The sequence below is a fragment of the Planococcus citri genome, chromosome 5, assembly GCF_950023065.1.
Source record: "Planococcus citri chromosome 5, ihPlaCitr1.1, whole genome shotgun sequence".
In the NCBI taxonomy this organism is placed as follows: domain Eukaryota; kingdom Metazoa; phylum Arthropoda; class Insecta; order Hemiptera; family Pseudococcidae; genus Planococcus; species Planococcus citri.
This window is the reverse complement of record NC_088681.1, coordinates 23,532,207-23,550,451: the sequence shown is the minus strand read 5'-3', so window position 1 is coordinate 23,550,451 and position 18,245 is coordinate 23,532,207. Positions and strand designations below refer to the sequence as shown.

Below are 18,245 nucleotides of genomic sequence, written 5' to 3'. Positions count from 1 at the left end.
CTGAAACTTCTGTAACGTGAACCTTCGGCGAACATCATTCTCTTCCTTTCTTTAATGCATCACGAGCTCACGAAGAGTTGCCTATATCATTCATAGAAGGAAATCAAACAATATTTGCGCAAAATTGCCCACTTCACGTGCCATTAATTTTCGTCCAAGTATGGAATTCTGATATTATCAATAAAGAAGCCAATCTTAAAATTCATTTTCTAATTAGTCAATTTCAAAAGTGAATTTATAAATTCATTTTACAATAATTCTCATTCCATTCGAGCAGATTTAATAGTTTTCGATCATCTCACTTTCGTATATCATTCGCAGAATTATGTTAATAGTTAATACTCGAATCACACACTGTAAACAAAATAACAACTTTTTTTTTTTTTTGGAAAAAATATAATATAATATAAAATCACAAACATTTTCAAATTAAAATCGTAGGCTAATTTAAAAACAATGATATTCATCGTTCATTTTCGAAGATCAACTTCAAATACGTACAACGTTTGCTAATTATCGGCCAATTGAGCTAAATTCTGATTGAAGAATTTAGCATATAATCCCAAAAGAGGTGCACCAGTCGCATTCTCAGGAACATCTCCGGCAGCACCGGCAATATCCAAATGAGAATATTTGATTGGAGATGCGGAACCAACGCCGTACTGCAAAATAAATTCACAATTAAGATTCAAGTTTACAAAGTACAGATTTTTTAGGTCTGAAGTTTGAACCAAAAAAATATCAGTAGGTACAGAAGAGCATGAATTTTCAAAATCCATGCATATCTTATCTCCCTTTGAGAGCTCAAAAGTGTCCACATTTTGGTTTTTCGGTCATAACTTTTCGAATTATGCAGATATGAAAATAATGTTTGAACAGAAGTTGCAGATCAAAAAAGGAACACTATTAAATTCTTTCTCCAAGTAAAGTTCTTACCAATCCTAATTGGCGTTAGATCGAAGTGTTACGTAAATTTTTGAAAAAAATAGAGCAATCAGTCAAATATTTCAAAAAAGGGGAGGGGTGGAAATTTTTGCTGAAGCTGCGAATAACAAGTACTGCCATGTAACATATCGTTTGTTAGGTTTTCAAGGGTGTTGAGCTCGAATATGAACTTTGTTTTGTGATTTGGGTCTCCCAACTCCTATCACGAATGCTTCAATTTGGTCCCATTGAGAAAATTTCCACTAAAACTGAAAATATGAAGTAGATAATGTCGCGTGACATATCGTTTGTTAAGGTTTTGGAGGTACTGAGTCCGAATATAACATTGGCTTTATGTCTTGACCCTCCCCACCCCAACTCAAGATGCCCAATTTGGTCCTACCAGGTTTTGGGAGGGTCCGATCATAAAACTAAGTTCATATTCGAACTCAGCACCCTTGAAACCCTAACAAACGATATGTCACAAGGCAGTACTTGTAGTTCGCAGATTTAATCAAAATTTCCACCCCCACCTCTTTTTTGAAATAAGTAGCCAATTGCTCAATTTTTTCAAAAATCTACGTAGCACTTCGATCTAACGCCGATTAGGTTAGGTACAAACATCGAATAAAGTCGACTTTACACAATTTATCAAAATTTTCTAATGATTTTTTTTTCAAAATGCTGTAACTCCCTCCTTAAGCTGCTTATTGCTAAAGAAAAAATTTCAGGGTGAATAATTTTCATTTTTTGATGCTCTACAAGTTTCGTTGGACCGTTTATTCGATAACACACCCCCCCCCCCAAATAGACAAGATATGCGGATTTTAATGAAGTTCAGGAATATTGAAATAAACATAATTATATTGTAATGTACCTATATACTTGAAACTTTCCCTTCCTTTCATTTTTTTGGGAATTTTGACTTTTTTTTTTACCTAAAAGTAGGTAGTAAAATGGTAAAATGATTTCTTTCGAATAATAAAAAACTTACTTTATCTAAACCGGAGGCCATAATCAAAAATGCAGCAGGACCTTGATGTCCTCTCGGAGTTCTAGACGATGGTTGATTATTAGCTTGTAATACATCTTCGCCTTCAACTTTGCCTACAAAGAGAAAAGTTGGTGAATAATTTTCCTGGATTTTTTTTTAATACATTAAAAAGTCGTATCGAATCGAACCTTTATGGAATCTATAATCTTCTCGGCGAATAGTGCTCACTTCGAAAGGTTCGCCAATTTGCTCGGAATATTTGGATAATAAAAGAGCATTTTCAGTTCGACGAGCAGCTTCGTTATCTAAAACAATCTATTATAAAATGTATAAGAGATTAAAAGATCGACACATTCAAGTATTTTGTTTCTTAGGTTTGAGCAGAAAATATTCACTAACAGAATATCCGCATCCGGAGGTCAAATACGCGTGACCGGTTAAAGTGGCAATAGTCATAAGATGAGGATTGACAGATTTCAGAGCTTCTTCTTTAGCCTGAAAAAAATCCATATTTTTATTATTACTCGTACTACGTTTAAAACACCGAAAAATGATAAATTTCGAACTAATATTTACATAGCATAAAGGATCGGTTAGAATCGTACGTCCTTCCGCATCTGTATTTCCAATTCGAACCCGTAAACCGGCTCGTGATTGGATTATTTCATCAGCAACGTAGCAATTTTCACCGACACTGTTTCTAACCATGCTCATGATTCCGACAACTTTAACATTGGTCGGTTTCAATTGAGCTACAGCCTAAAATAAGGACACGTATGAAAATTAAATCACGCGATCGAATATTTCAGACTCGAGCTCAATCTCGGAGCTATTTCACCTTTAAGAATCCTCCTACGGCGGCAGCACCACATTTATCTCGAGACATACCAGCCATAATACCGCCAGCTTTGATATCAGCTCCACCGGTATCGTAAGTAACACCTTTGCCTACAAGGAATAGTGTTTCTTGAGGTGCTTCGGCTTCGTAAGTCAGAATGATAATACGTCCTCGGTGACGTTCAATTTCTACACGGGTGAAAAAACATCGTTTCAGAACTCGTAAATTTAAAATGGAAACGATTAGTTCATTTTATCGTCTATTCGCTTACCATTAGCTGCTCTATTTACTGCGGCGAATAAAGGATATTCTTTTTCAAATACACTCAAGTCGCTAATCACACGAATGGATACGGGTTCATTTTTAAAAGCAGCACGTATGTATTCTTCGACTTTAGGAGGAGCCATTCGTTCAGGGTCTGAGCCACCGACATCTCTAGCCACGTATCTAGGCACAAGATAATCATTAGTGAATTTAGAGCTGAAAAAATCGAAATCTGTACAACATACGATGAATATCGAAAATATATACCTGCCATTTTCCAAAGCTACTGCTGTTTTTACTATTTGATCGATCTTCTTCGGTTGCGTACTGTAAATTCCGAGCTGTTTAACTTTGGGAAATACTTCAGGTCTATCTTCGCGGTATTGCAAATTCTTCGAATAAAAATTTTATAAAAAATGTTAATTAATCAAAATTATGCAACATTACATAAAAAGTTACATCATCTTAGTTAATTTAATCTGAAGATATATTTAAAATATATAATGGTTCCAAGTGAAATATCGCGCGCGACATAACATTGTATGAATTGAGATTAAAATTAACTAATGAAGCGTGGAAAACTTTGATAAGTGGTAATTGTACGAAACATGATTGGGAGTAATTAGGCAGCGCGATCGGAATAGAAGAGAAATATTACCGATAAAGGAATCATTAAAGATGATAAGAATTAAATTACCGAAGCATTAACCTCTACAATACAGGCGTACGTGTAAGATAAAAATGTACAATTAGCAAAGTTGACTAATTACCACATATAAAGCTTCAAAAACTCCGAGTAAGGTGACAAGCTGACAATACGGAAAATTTGCATAAGGTGACAGAATAACCAAAGGCGTTTTTACTCCGGCTTTAAGTGCTCTGCGAAAGAAAAACAATTTCATGAGATAAGCTAAATAATGCAATCTTTCATTAAAGTCGAGTAAGTAAATAACTTCTGATAAATTATCTAAAGTATGCACTATCATGTCAACGCAAAGCAAACGAATTTGATTAGGTAATAATAACTGAGAATAATTGATAAGCGATAAAAGCATCCTAACAATACTAATGTATTCGATAATCATAATCAGCTGAGTTAGTAATTTTTTATTACCTTTGGATAGCTTTTTTGCCACTTTCACCAAATGATCGAACGTCGTCGAAGTCTGGGTTGACTGAAACTGGTACATAAACTACTCTACCAGCTGGCAAATCAACTGCTAAGACTGCTCCATCGCTCGCTACAGCTTTATCAATCTAATGAAATATTTATATGTATGATATTTTCCTTATCGTATATGGCTCACGTACGACTATAATATTCAAAAATAAAATTTTCATACTTGATATGCTTTCGCAATAGCAGATTGAATAGCAGCTGGTCCTTCGGTACCAGGTTTCGCAGCAGAAATGAAAAGAATACCGTCGTAACCGGCAGCTTCTACTGACTTTTCTACGTTTATGGAGAAAGGCAACCTAAATGAATGAATATCAGATACAGTTAATTTGCATGGGAAATGGAACGAGATTAATATGTTTTTTCAAAAAAAAAATAGAACAGGAAATATTAATTAAAATTACTATAAAATAAATACGAACCCATTAACAAGTGCCATTTTAGGAAAATTATTTTTTTGAAATCGAGAAGTCACTATTACACCACAACTTCGAGCGAACGTTTGATTAGAACTGTTTGACCATTGAACTAGCAAGTAGTATTATAGCTGAGCCAGTTATCTTCGCTACGCCCTATGAAGTGGATAATGTGTAAGGAGGAAAAAGAGGTGGTAAAACTTGATTGATAACCACGAATGATGATTATCGAAACCACCGGTATCGCTGTAATGTAAATATGTAATGAGTTTAGAGTTTATTCGTATTGAACGAGTGCAATCAGAAATAAACCATAGTCCAACTGGTAAAATCATAGCATTCGTACACGTACCTCTTACGACAGTTTCAAAATGTTGAATTTGAAGTTCAGCACTATGAAGATTTGAAAGAACAAGTTGAAAATTTGAAAATCACGAAGTGAACTGTTCGACTTTCTTCTGGCTTAGGTATTTCCAACGTTCTTCGAGCACCGAAATTCTGAATTTGATTCCTGGTTGCTATTGCTATTTGTACGTACTTCCGATTAATCAAGAAGGATTTTCACTTTCATTTCATATTCATATTCTTGATCTTGAAATTTCAATTCATCCACTGAAAAACGCAACAAAAATAGTAGAAATGGTAAAAATGAAAATCAACCAAGAATATAAAACTCCGGCTTCGATTCAAATTTTGTCCATCGGAGCTCCACTTTTCCTATTTTCCGGTCAGGATTTTTTCGGATGTTCCGGCTTCCGCTTTTTCAAATTTTCAATTTTCCCTCTCTTCCCTTCCTGTCCATATCAAAAAAAAATAAAAAATTCATGCTTGGCTTTCTATTGGTACTTCGTACTTGTACTTGCTTCATTGGCCAATCAAAATCATTTATTTTATCTTACTTGCGTTATCCAGTCTTGTTCATAAATTCATGGCATCCGCATCATCTTTCGAGTTCAATCAGTTCAATTCCCTGAATTTTAAAAATTGTTGTGTAGAAAATGAAAATGAAATTTTAAAACAGTTTTTATCAAACATGTATTAGTATAAAAATAAGTACTAACATGGGCCAATAGGCACATCGCACAGCCAAAAACAAAAAAACACAAGTAGACTGCAATGTTTCTCCTATCCAACAATTAATAGCTCATAACAGGCATTTTTAAAATACAATTGGAACAATTTGTATACTGAAATTGTTTAATCCTTATTAATAATTCTGAATAATGAAAGACTACAACCGAAAAATAAGAAACTATACCTTAATTTACTCCCATCATTCTACAAAAATACATTGTTATTAAATCAGTTTGTCACTGAATCGTATCAACTGCTGAGTACTTTCAACTTTGATTTCTATAGCAAAAATCAGGGAGATATAAACTAAAACGCGATTTAAATGCGAGACTTGAATAATTCCGTTGAATTGAGCTATCAGTTATTACATTTACTATACCTCAGTAAGATTAATTAAAAAAAATATATGTAAAAAAGTAACATAAAACATAACGTACGTAAATATAAAACTAAAGTGAAACGTCTTAAAAATTAAAATAGCGCTGAAACATATAACTATAACTGTACTGGATTTTCTGAGGCTTGTCTAAATGCCTGAATAACAAAAATGTAAAGATTTAATAAGAAAGCTTTTAAAACATTACATCTGTACGAGTGAACCACTTACTTGTATTATCTGCATCCCTTGCTTCGTAACAAATTTTCGCATAAGCAAGTAATCAAGCAAAGCTCGATGACTCTTCGACTCATTTTTCAAACGGGTTTTTCCTTCTTTCAATCGACTTATGCGTTTGATGTTATCTCCGACCTCCGCATGAAAATCCATAAGCAAATTTAGGTAAGAAGTTGATTCTTTTTTTAATCGCGCATTTTTCTCTTTCAATCGACGAATGCGTTTATTTTTTTTCTCTAGCTTGCATTCAAGAATACTAGAATCTCGAACACCTATAAAATTAGAATACTGTAGCATGAAATCATCACATATTTTCAATTTTAAATTAGTTCAAGCATATATTTAAACGTTTTACCATTAGAAGTCAAGTCTGTCATAGTAGGAGTAACGATTTTGTCGATTTTCTTCTTCCGCGAAATAGTCGACTGATCAGGTCCCTTCTTTTCTAAAAGTTCTCTTGAAACAGAAATCACTTTGGAATTCTCAGATAATTCCTTAGAACCGTTTGCTTTAGAGCTGAATAAACGAAGAAAACGCAATTTTAAAAAAAAATGATTCAGGTAACATAAATAACAAATAATAATAAACTCCCACCATTTTTGTAGATGAAACAAATTTTTCTATTATTCTACTAACCACATGATTACGGATATTACATTTTCTCTATACCTTGATGTCGATTGTCCAGTTTGGTTATTTCTAGCGTTCTGTGATATATCAATGGGCATAGCTCCTCGTCGTAATTTATGGTGTCTTGAGTATGGGTGACGAATGATATCACCTGCCAAGAAATGTGAATTACACAGAAGCATCTGAGTGGCGGGAACAGGATTAAAACGGCCAAACTTCAAACCCAGATTTCCCAGCCATGCTTCCCTTTTTTTCGTGTCTTTAGGCACGCTGTAACAAAAAATTATACAAGTTGACTGTTTGTTTTGTTTCCCTAAGTTTACAGGTGGCTCGCAGGTAGTCAGTGCAATAACTTAGAATGTGTTATTGCATTGCAACAACCAGAATGAAAGTGATTGTTATACTCACTAATGAAATGATTCTGCGTACGTCGCACCGCATATGTAACACGACGTTTTGTATCGACCAAGTTTATGGATTTTTCCTGGACTGTAGTACATGAAACATATTGAAACAAAATAACAAATATTTTCAAAATGTTAACTATCAAATCGTCTTTGTTGAAATATATTCCAGTAAATAGTTGAGCTTGAAAACTTGAAAAGCAATATGAGTTGATGTGGTTCAATGCTCAATACAGTTTTTGAAAATAATGCATCCCAATTCCCAATAGTCAATTCTTTTACGTGTAAGGAAGCAGAGGTACTTACTCGACTTTCATACTAGGAACCGCATCCTTCTTCAATATAAATCGATCATTGACATGTGAGATATCGTCATGTTTAAAATGTTTCATACATAGCCGAGCGTGAAGGGCTAACGGAGTTGATACGTCAACACCACATTTCTTCAACCAAAGTTTTCTCGTAGATGGATTTTCCGGAAACCTATGCACATATTAGAAACATCAGAACACGTTTTTATAGGTAATGATGTAGTGCTGTATAAATTGTGTAACTTGTTCGGATAACACAAACTCTGTACTTACTTAAAGAAACCAGTTGTACCGCGAATCCCACATCCAACGCAATTATTCTCAAAAACCATATTGTATCTACTATAGTGGTACTACGCAATTTAATTAATTTGTACAACTACTAAATAGAAACTTTACAAACTTTACAAATCAGGTCTCAGCCAGTCTGTAAGATAAGAACTGATAAGAACTATTATTGTTAACGTTTTCGTATTCGTAGAGGTCGAAAATCGGATTTGTCGTATTTAATTCGTTGATCGAAAATACTGAGAATTACTCAACACGAACAGAAGCATACTACACGTATATAACGTACCATATATTGACGGAGAACGTTACATCTTAACGAATATACTAAGACTAACTTAACCATCGTATTTCTATATAATCGTAGCTAGAGTCGACGTATTTTTAAGCAGGTGAAATTGGGGGAAAAGAAGCGTGTGAATAAATTAAAAGCCAAGTGCGTTATTGCTCTGCTGCATCTACGTGCATATAAATCTCTAATTATATAACGTGGGAACGCGTTGAAAAGTCGTAAAAACGTCACATATATCTACCCGCATTTACCTTACTCCAATTAAATCTATTTCTTTAAACTAGTCCTATTTCTACGTGCGTTATTATTTTTTCTTGATACACGCTACGAAACTGTAGAATATCTGTCGTTCGATAACGTGCGAAACTCATTGATATTACGCGACTGTTTCTTTTCATCTCAGTGAGACGAAAAGAACGCTTTTTCGTCTCACTGAGATGAAAAGAACGCACGAACGCATCAAGTAGGAGTACATCGAGTACGAAAACGAACGTTATCAGTTTTATCGAGAAACGGAGTGGCGAGTAGTACGTAACACAGACTTCTCACTCACTCAGACTCGAAATTTGTCTAAATAATCTAAATATAACACCCATTATGATTAATTAGTGTGTTATTCGTAATAATTATTCTTTTCCGTGTTCTTTTTGCTTTATTGGTGATCGAGTTCATTTGATTTAACCAATTCATTGTTTGTGAAGATCGATAGCTAATTGTATGTATCATGGGTGAAACGAAGACTTCGGATGTTGAATTGAAAAAATTTGTCTAAATAATCTAAATATAACACCCATTATGATTAATTAGTGTGTTGTTCGTGATAATTATTCGTTTCCGTGTTCTTTTTGCTTTATTTGAAATTACTTCAAACTTATTTTATGCGGTGATCGAGTTCATTTGATTTAACCAATTCATTGTTTGTGAAGATCGATAGCTAATTGTATGTATCATGGGTGAAACGAAGACTTCGGATGTTGCATTGAAAATTTCTCCAACATACATAATTCTTTCAAGAATAAGACGTAGGGAAGAATTGTTTTGTATTGTGATATTGATAAAGATTGTATAACTACAAAAACTCGAATAAGGTAAGTCTAAGTACATACATTAGTTCGCCTTGAACTGAAGAAAGCTTCATAAAATGAAAGGATATAAGTAATCTAGCTGTCATCCTTATTTTATTTCATTTCAAATTGATCTCCGCAGCCGAAGTTTTCGTTTCATCATGATACAAATACATACTTACTTACTTCAGAAATACAGCGAAAAAAACACCAAAAAGATTACAATTATCTTGAACAACACATCAAATCAATCATCAAAGTTCTGTCTGTTTAATATTATTTTTAATAATTCCTAATTTCCTATGAAAATATGAATTTCAACGTTTATATTCTACTTTCGTAGCGTATATCAAGAAATAGTATATTATGCAACTAGGGAGATAAAGTGCGTGATTACAAACGAGTGCTAAATACAACACGAGGCGTAGCCGAGTGTTGTATCTCACTCGTTTATGATCGCGTACTCTATCTTCCTAGTTGAATAATATATTTTTTATATAACATACATATGATACTTATCAATACAACGTTGTTGTGAGGTGCAAAAATGACTGCCGCCTGCCGCAGATTGTGGGAATACCTACTAATACATGCGTTTTGTTTTGAATTCAACTAAATTTTAATGAACATGTGAAGATAATTTTCAAAAGAGGTTTCATTTACCTAAACATTTATCGTGAATGTAGGTACATACGATTTACTTAATAGGTATAGGTAAAACTCTCAGTACCGCACTGTTTTCAGAGCGGTATTGTTACACTTTACCGGCTACTTTCAGCAGTACGGTACTGACGCGAGTTTATCAATGACACAACCGTAATATCAACAATACCTATGTGAGTATGCATAAAATGGCGATTAGTGAATCTTTATAACATTTTTCAGACGTTTTTGAGCGAATCTATTCTAACTGAACTATTAAATTAAATATTCTTCTGTACTTTCAATACTATGATTAAGGATTTGGGCCAGTTCATTCCTCATATTCGTACATATTCGATGAAATTTAGTTTCAACTTTCAAAAGATATCAAGTTACGTTGTTAAATTCTTTTATGAATAATTTTTTCAAAGTAAGAACATCATAGACCACAGTACCTGTTGATAATTCCTTGGGAGAGTTGATTTACAAACAAAACACACATTGAGAATGATCAAGTGAAGTGTAACTAATTTCGAGAATAAACGGTAATACATAATATGAGTATATAAGTACTTTGGTAAAATTCACATCACTTTGTTATCATCACATTATAAACAAAACAAAATTCATTTTCTGATACCTAGATAGAAATTGAACATCCACGATTTATTTCAAAACTAAACGAACTAAACGAAGTAAAATTCACTCAAAGAAGTAAGAAATCACATGTACGTAAATCTGTAATCTACTTTCAGCCAGTTCATTCGAAGGTATTCGATGAAATTTGTGTTCAAAAGATATCAAGTAACCATGTTTTAAAATTCTTTTTTGAAGAATAAATTGTATGTACGAGTACATAACTAAACTACTACGTACTTCAGTAAAATTCACATCACTTTGTTATCATCACTTCACATTTTAATGTAAATACTAAAAATCGAAATTGATTTTGTGAATAAATAAACTAAAACAAAACGGAATTCATTTTCTGATAGATAAAAATCAAACACCCATTGCTTTATTTCAAAATTAAACGAATAAGAAGAAAGAAATTCATATTCAAGAAATCAAAATCACTACCACATGTACGTACGTTATCTTTTCTATCTACTGAAAAACACGCTTCGAATGTAAAGCAGGGTTGCCATTTAGATAAATAATTAAAGAACTACAATTGTAATTTTTTTTACATTTTTGTGTAATTTTGTACGCATAGTGACTTAAAGACAACTGCCTTGTTTTAAACAGTGAGGCACTGAGAGCTTTACCTATACTAATTAAGTAAAACATATTACTCAACGATTCGGCAAATGTACGTGAACACCAACTCGTGTGCTTTGCAACGCTCGCCTTCGGCTCGCGCTGCAAAAATCACACTCGTTGGTATTCACGCACTTTACCGAACAGTTAAGTAATATACTATTATTTATATCAAAACTCAACAATTCTAAAGTAAAATGTATTTTGTGACCGTATCGTTCACCATTGTTAATCGAATATTCATTTTAAGTAATTCACGCACGTCAAAATTCACTAATTAAATCACAATTATTTACTACAATGGTCTGAAGTTCGATTCACCGATTCAGTTTGCAACCTCAAACCTGTAACATGTGGCTGTACCCAGTTGTTAAGCTGAACGGCCGACGCGACGTACGTACGGTCCGATAACGTGTTTACATTATACATGCTACGAAAGTAACGCGTTACCCTTTACCATCCCACAACCTACTCGCAGATAAATTATGTAGCCGAAATTATATAAGGAATACAAACGGAAGGGCGAGGAGGGAGGGGGAGGCGGATGGTTCTCCATTTCCGCTGAATTTTTTTTGGGGTGTTGGGGCAACGCGTTCTTTCGTAGCAGTATAATGTAAAAATATCAGTGTTGCCAAATCGCAAAATTTTAGATTATCTCCCTAGGGAGTATCCAAAATTTAGATTACCTCCCGGGTAGAGATTCATTCCTCTTCTTATTTACTCGCTCAGAATGTTCCGGTTTTTGCATCGAACAACAACGTTGTAATGATACGTATTATATGTATGTTATATGAAAAATATCTTACAATGTAGGAGGCGAGTGTGAACATTTCTGTCTCATGCGATGGCGGAACTCGCCTTCGGCTCGTTCCGCCACCCTTCGCACTCGACAGAAAACGTTCACTTTCGCCTCCTATATAGTAATATACTATTCTTTTCAGGTAATTACCGAAGGCATTCGTCCAAGGGTAATATCGACTTTATCGTTTTCACCCCTCCTTAATTTTACAATGTAAAATTACCATCGTAGAAGCCAAACTTCCTAAGTTAAAAAACGTAAACACTAAAACCAAAACTGGCGGTTTTCGACGCGCATCTAGAGTCTGACGGGCTACGAAACGTTCCCGCCAATCACAGCGCAGAGGGGCGGTTCTATGGACTTGCAAATTTTTTCAGTTTTTATTTTTCGTTGAAAATACGATATAATAAAGAGCTTTTGCGATTTTACTAATTAAAACAGAAAATTAAACGACTTTTTTCTTCAAATTGGTTGGTAATCTAATCTTTAACCTACGTACGACAGTACTGTAACTTTACATTTACAACTTTACTGAATGAATACCAAAAAGGAAAAGTCATTCTTGTTTTCATTTCAAATCCATCATAATTTACGATAATTACATCAATAAAAGCAATCGAGATCGATAACTTCAAAAAGAAATACTTTGCAGTTGGAGCTAGTGAAAATGAATGTACAGATTAGCTAGCTGCATAACTAGCGTGAGCCTACGTATCTCTAGACTCTATCTATTTAGATACCAGATTTTACTCATTGATTTTCATTTTTCTCCGCTGAAATGTCAAGTATTGAATTTACTGATGAGATCTTATTAATTTGTAAAAATAGTAAAAATACATGAGTGTGTGATAATTGATAGTTCTTTCTTATCAGATTACTTCATTCTTGCCAGGGAATGCCGCCTGCCGGTGCTGAATGATAAAGTTAATCTGAATAGCTAGTTAGCTACCTAGGACTTGTACGTACTTTATTTCTGCATTGCGACAGTGTTTTATTTAAAATAATATGCAAAACGTCCATTTACACCTAAATTACTTTGTTTTTTCAATATTGTGAGAATGAATACAACACTTGAACGTCAGTGATAACGGTGATAAACATAACCCTGCGCTGTGATTGGCGGGAACGTTTCGTAGCCCGTCAGACTCTAGACGCGCGTAACATTTTGTAAATTTTGCTTAAGAATAAAAGCATCAAATCAGCACCATTAAAACGTAAATTAAATCGTAAGTATAAAAATATAAACCTTTACCAATAACTCAATAACTAATTATGTCGACTCTATAACGTAAAACTAACTAACCGTAACGCCTACAAGACTCATTCTAGAATGCTAGCTACTAGTGCTTCTATTTTCATTTTTGACAACGATTTCGTGAACATATCTGCGTAGTTTTTGTTTGATTCAACTTTAATTAAACCAATTTCGTTTTTCTTGATTGCTTCTCTCGTATTGTGAAAGGATAGGTCAACATGCCGAGTCCTTTTCATCTCGCTCGTCGTTGCAATAGCGATAGCTGAGGTGCTATCGCAGTATATCGTGGTTGTTGGTAGATAAAAACCCAAAATCGAAAGGAAATTTCTAAATCCCCTAATTTCAGTTACACCGTCGCTAAGTGAGACATATTCTGCCTCCGCTGAGCTTGTCGTGATACATTTGAGGAGCTCATTGCAAAAGTAGCCCTTGTCACATGAACTTTTAGACACGTTTTACTCGATTGCACCTATTGCCAACTGCGGAGATCATGTTGTAATGATGAAATGACCATCAAGTTAGTCTACCCTGAGTAGCCCTGAGAGGAATTGCTTTATAGAGTTTACATTCATGATACTGGGTACGCTCAAGGGAGAGCTTTGGAGATTGCATAGGTTCATGTGACAAGGGCTACTTTTGCAATGAGCTCCTCATTTCTGTTTGCGGCTCTTCCAATAAACCGCGTTTCCAAATATAAAAGCAATAAAGCCACTCGTTGATTTCCTATCTATCAAGTCACCTGCAAAGTCGCTGTCACAGTATGCCGTAAGTAAATTTTCGTCATTTGAATAGAAAGCCAGCTGCCTTTCAGCAGTACCTTTTAAATATTTTAGTACTCGTTTACATGCCTCGTTCAACGCTTTCGTAGGTTTGGATTGGAATCTAGACAGATAATTCACTGAGTGTGAAATATCTGGCCTAGTCCACGTAGCAATATATGACAAACAACCAATCATTTCTCTACAAGCTGTTTCGAGAGAGAGATCAACCTCATCCTTCGAGATAGCCGGATCGTTTTCCATTGGCGTCGGAGCTGGATTTGCATCGTTTAAATGGAACCGAGTAAGTAATTCCCTAATATACATCGTTTGATCTAGCATAATAACATCTTCGAATCTCGTAAACGTAACTCCTAAAAACCTTTCAACCTGACCTAAGTCCTTCGTTTCAAAATTACTTTTGAGCAAATCCACAATTTCCTCAATTAAAACGTTGTCGTAACCGGTGATAAAAATATCGTCTACGTAGATAGTGACTACACATCTAAGAGGATCGTCCTTACACACAAATATAGTCGAGTCAAAATCTGTCACTATTAGTTTTGATCTCAGCAAAATTAAACGCAACTCGTCGTACCAGGTCACTGGTGAACGTCTTAAACCATAAAGTGACCGTAGAAGTAACCACACCGGATCCATAATATTACCTTCGTACTTTACACCTTTCGGTAAACTTACATAAATTTTCGTCTTGAGTTTTCCATAAAGGAAAGCTCCCGTAATATCAGCATGGCGTATTTGCCATCCGAATTTCGCTGCTAACGCTGTCAACACCTTAACAAATTCTGCTCGCGTAACAGGCGCGTATACCTCCTCTGGCCCATAGTTCTTGGTCTCCATGTACCCCAGAACCACTATTCTCGCCTTATACTTTCCATCTGACTTTTTACGAAAAACCCATTTTAAACCTAACACTTTTTCTTTTACAGGTCTTTGAACAACTTCGTACGTATTCATGCGTTCCAAATTTGAAAGTTCTTCGTACATTGCCTCCTTCCACTCATCGCTCTCGTTACTTGACACAACATCCTCATATGTCAGTTCGCTCTTACCATTAGCTGTCAATGCAAACTCAGGTTCCTGCTCAGTTTCTAAAAATCTCTCGTCAACCTCGATAAATTCAACAACGTCACCGTATACTAGCGATTCATCAACCTTCACGTGAGTATAATTATCCACTTCGTTCGTTTCTACGTTCATTAACTGATAACCAGTTTCTGTAAAACCAACCACTACTAACCGTTGAGACTTTTTGTCTAATTTTTTTCGTTTTTCGTAGGGTATCAGAGTGTTGGCGAGCGAACCAAACACCCTGATGTACTTGTAACTCGGCTTACGCTGATTCCACCGTTCAAAAGGCGTTTGATAATCAATTGCACTACTAGGCAACCAATTAATAAGATCAGTCGCAGCGTATACAGCGTACGACCAATACTTCGTTGGCATTTTCGATTCAAATAATAAAGCCCTAGCTTTCTCCATCAGAGTCCTATTATACCGTTCGATTTTACCATTATGAGTATGCACATACGCTTCAGCAGGTTGCTGAACGATGCCATACTCAGTACAAACCCGTCTCGTCTTTCCCTGTACGAACTCAAGAGCGTTGTCACATCTCAACTTGTGAACCAATTTACCAAATTTTGCTCTCGCTCTTTTGACAAACGTTTCAACACAATCTCCAACTTCAGATCTATTCTCCAAGACAAAGTTCACTGCGTAATGCGTATAATCGTCTAACATTGTGAGTACATAACTTTTATGGTCAATACTCGGAGGTAATGGACCTATCGTGTCCATGTGAACTAGTTCTAGAACTCGTTTTGCCTTATACCGTTCATCACAGCAAGCATTTCTGCATTGCTTCGATTCTGCACATACCGTGCACGTCGTGACATTTATATTCGAGTCGGAGGGAATACCGTCGATTTTTCCTAACAAATCACTTGACGCGTGTCCCATTCTTCTATGCCATAGCACCTTTTCGTCATCACTCGTTAAACACGCAATCTCCGAACTTACGCATTTATTCACTCGAAAACTCACAGTAAATAAACCTGAAGAATTTTCCCTAGCTACAGCTATACACTCTCCATTTGGACCCATAATTCGTACCGTTTTCTCAAAAATCACGCTGCAACCGTTCTGACGTAAACGTTTCACTGAGAGCAGATTTTCAGTAAAGTCAGGTGAGTACTTAACATCACTCATAGTGTACAATCTATTTTTCTCGTCAAGTAGGCAAACCGTTCCTACTTTCTCAACACCAACTGTTGCGCCTTCCTTCGCTGACCTAATCGATTCGTTCGCTACCTTCGAAAATTCAAAATACGACTCGTCGCGAATAAAATGGTTCGTTGACCCCGAATCCAAAACAAACTCAATCCTATCATTTTTACAAAATTTCTCTTCATATGCTCCCGCCATCAATGCCGTCGAATTATTCGTTTGTTTAGGTTTACGTAAGTTATTGGAAATATGATCCCCGTATTTTGAACAATTTCTACCTATGTGCCCTACTTGATTACACCTAAAACATTTTGGAACCTCGTTTTTCATTTCAGAATTAGCGTTGCCTGAATTATTCGAATGAGTCAAATTACGTTGATAATTACCATTACCCTGATTACTATTATTATAATGAGGCCTATTGTTACCATTAAAATTACCGTTATTATTACGCACATAACTACCATTAGCGTTACCAGAATTATTAACATGATTTGTATTCGTATTATTTCTACAGAACCTTGCAATATGTCCAACTTTGTTACACGTAAAACATGCCTTTGACGTCGATGGACCCATGGATGCGAATGCTGACCCCTTCGTTGTTGGATTCGTTGATGGCGTATACATGTCGATGATTAAATCTCTGGTACCCTCGGAACTATTATTGATCAGCAAGGCCGCTTTCGCCGCAGCTTTGACATGGTCCATACCTTTTGGCAAACCGTTTAATAACCAGGTTGATTCGTCGTCTTCGTCGTCGCCCAACTCGTTCACTAACTTCTGAATTTCGTCGCAATAATCGTCTGCTTTTCGGAAGTTGATAATTTTTGTATTTGCCAATTTTGTCATAATAGCTGACCTTTCAGCTTTACTCTTTTTCTGATATCGTTTTTCCAAATTCGTCATAAAATCGTAAGGAGTTTTTCCTTCTATGAGCTCAACGACCCTCGAAGTACAATGGGTCAATAGAACATCTAAAGCTCTATCACGTTGCTGTTCAGTGCCGGACGTCGCACTTTCCAGCGTAAATTTCAACTTCATCACCGATAATTTTAACATCACACGGCGCTTCCACACTTTAAATTGAGTGCCATCAAATTTATCAACAGGTACGTTACTCGTTTGACTCATCTCGTATTCGTTTTCGTCGTCTTCGTTAGTCGTAGGTTTTACTTCGTCGTCTTCTAATACTCCGTTTGTTTCAGGCATATGTTGGTCTTCGTTTTTCGTTTTGGCAGTTTTACTCGTCCTGGTCATTCGTCGTTTTTAGCATAAACGTCGCTAAAAACCTCGTTGCCTAACAGCACTTCGTCGAATTCGGCATAAACGTCGCCGAAAACTTCGTCACCGCAAAACTCGTTGCTATTTCCGACATAAACGTCGTCGAAAATTGCGTCGTCGCCAGCTAAACGTCGCTGGACTTCGTAGAAAAATATTAGAATTCGCGTACACACATTTGACCAGAGATGCTAAGTTACCGGTAATTTATAATTGGGTAACTTACCAGTAACTTACCGGTAAGTTACCGGTAATTTAAGTAACTTATAAATTTTCACTGAAATGGTTCTGAACATCAGAATTAAGATGAAGGTTACCTTGAAATTATCCATAACATCCAACAACTGACAGAAATGGATAGGGACTTGTGTAGATGTCCCATTTTTGCGCCTTTGGGCTTGGGCAATACAAAAATTGCTGCCCCTTGCTTTCAAATTACCAAAAAATTCCTAATCAGAGTGCACCAGCATTTTCTATTACAAAAAGAGAATTGAGAAGAGAAGAGAACTGTATTAACCAGTTGCAAGAATGAAATTAAGGCAAAAAAAAATTATGTTTTCTCAATCTCAACACCAATCATTTCTCAAATTAAAGTTCAAACTTCAGAGCATTCAAATCAAACAAAAAAAACGAACACTTTTGAAGATTTGTAATAGGTACCTATCTAGGTATTGAAAGTAGTCAAGTAATACAGTGTGCTTCAACAAAATT

The 18,245-nt window shown here is 35.5% G+C and overlaps 2 protein-coding genes across 4 annotated transcripts; both read right to left on the bottom strand.

Moving 5' to 3' along the window:
* Positions 1-473: 473 nt before the first annotated feature.
* Dip-B (Dipeptidase B) lies at positions 474-5,287 on the bottom strand. Its single transcript, XM_065367502.1, has 13 exons — positions 4,966-5,287; positions 4,620-4,859; positions 4,364-4,496; positions 4,135-4,277; positions 3,791-3,899; positions 3,288-3,412; positions 3,028-3,203; positions 2,757-2,944; positions 2,495-2,677; positions 2,318-2,413; positions 2,107-2,233; positions 1,919-2,031; positions 474-662 (listed from the first exon to the last, which is right to left on the bottom strand). Exons 2-13 carry the CDS (start codon positions 4,634-4,636, stop codon positions 510-512), a joined length of 1,563 nt encoding a protein of 520 aa, XP_065223574.1. The 5' UTR covers positions 4,637-4,859; positions 4,966-5,287; the 3' UTR covers positions 474-509.
* A 336-nt stretch (positions 5,288-5,623) lies between these two features.
* On the bottom strand, positions 5,624-11,333 carry LOC135847790 (uncharacterized). Of its 3 annotated transcripts, XM_065367504.1 has the most exons (8): positions 8,477-11,333; positions 7,919-8,072; positions 7,641-7,817; positions 7,339-7,419; positions 6,937-7,200; positions 6,656-6,816; positions 6,295-6,572; positions 5,624-6,221 (listed from the first exon to the last, which is right to left on the bottom strand). In XM_065367504.1, exons 2-8 carry the CDS (start codon positions 7,975-7,977, stop codon positions 6,183-6,185), a joined length of 1,059 nt encoding a protein of 352 aa, XP_065223576.1. In that variant the 5' UTR covers positions 7,978-8,072; positions 8,477-11,333; the 3' UTR covers positions 5,624-6,182. The 3 variants fall into 3 exon arrangements, with proteins under 3 accessions (XP_065223576.1, XP_065223575.1, XP_065223577.1); XM_065367503.1 differs by having other exon boundaries at positions 7,919-11,333; XM_065367505.1 differs by having other exon boundaries at positions 6,970-7,200; positions 7,919-11,329.
* Between the last annotated feature and the right edge of the window lie 6,912 nt (positions 11,334-18,245).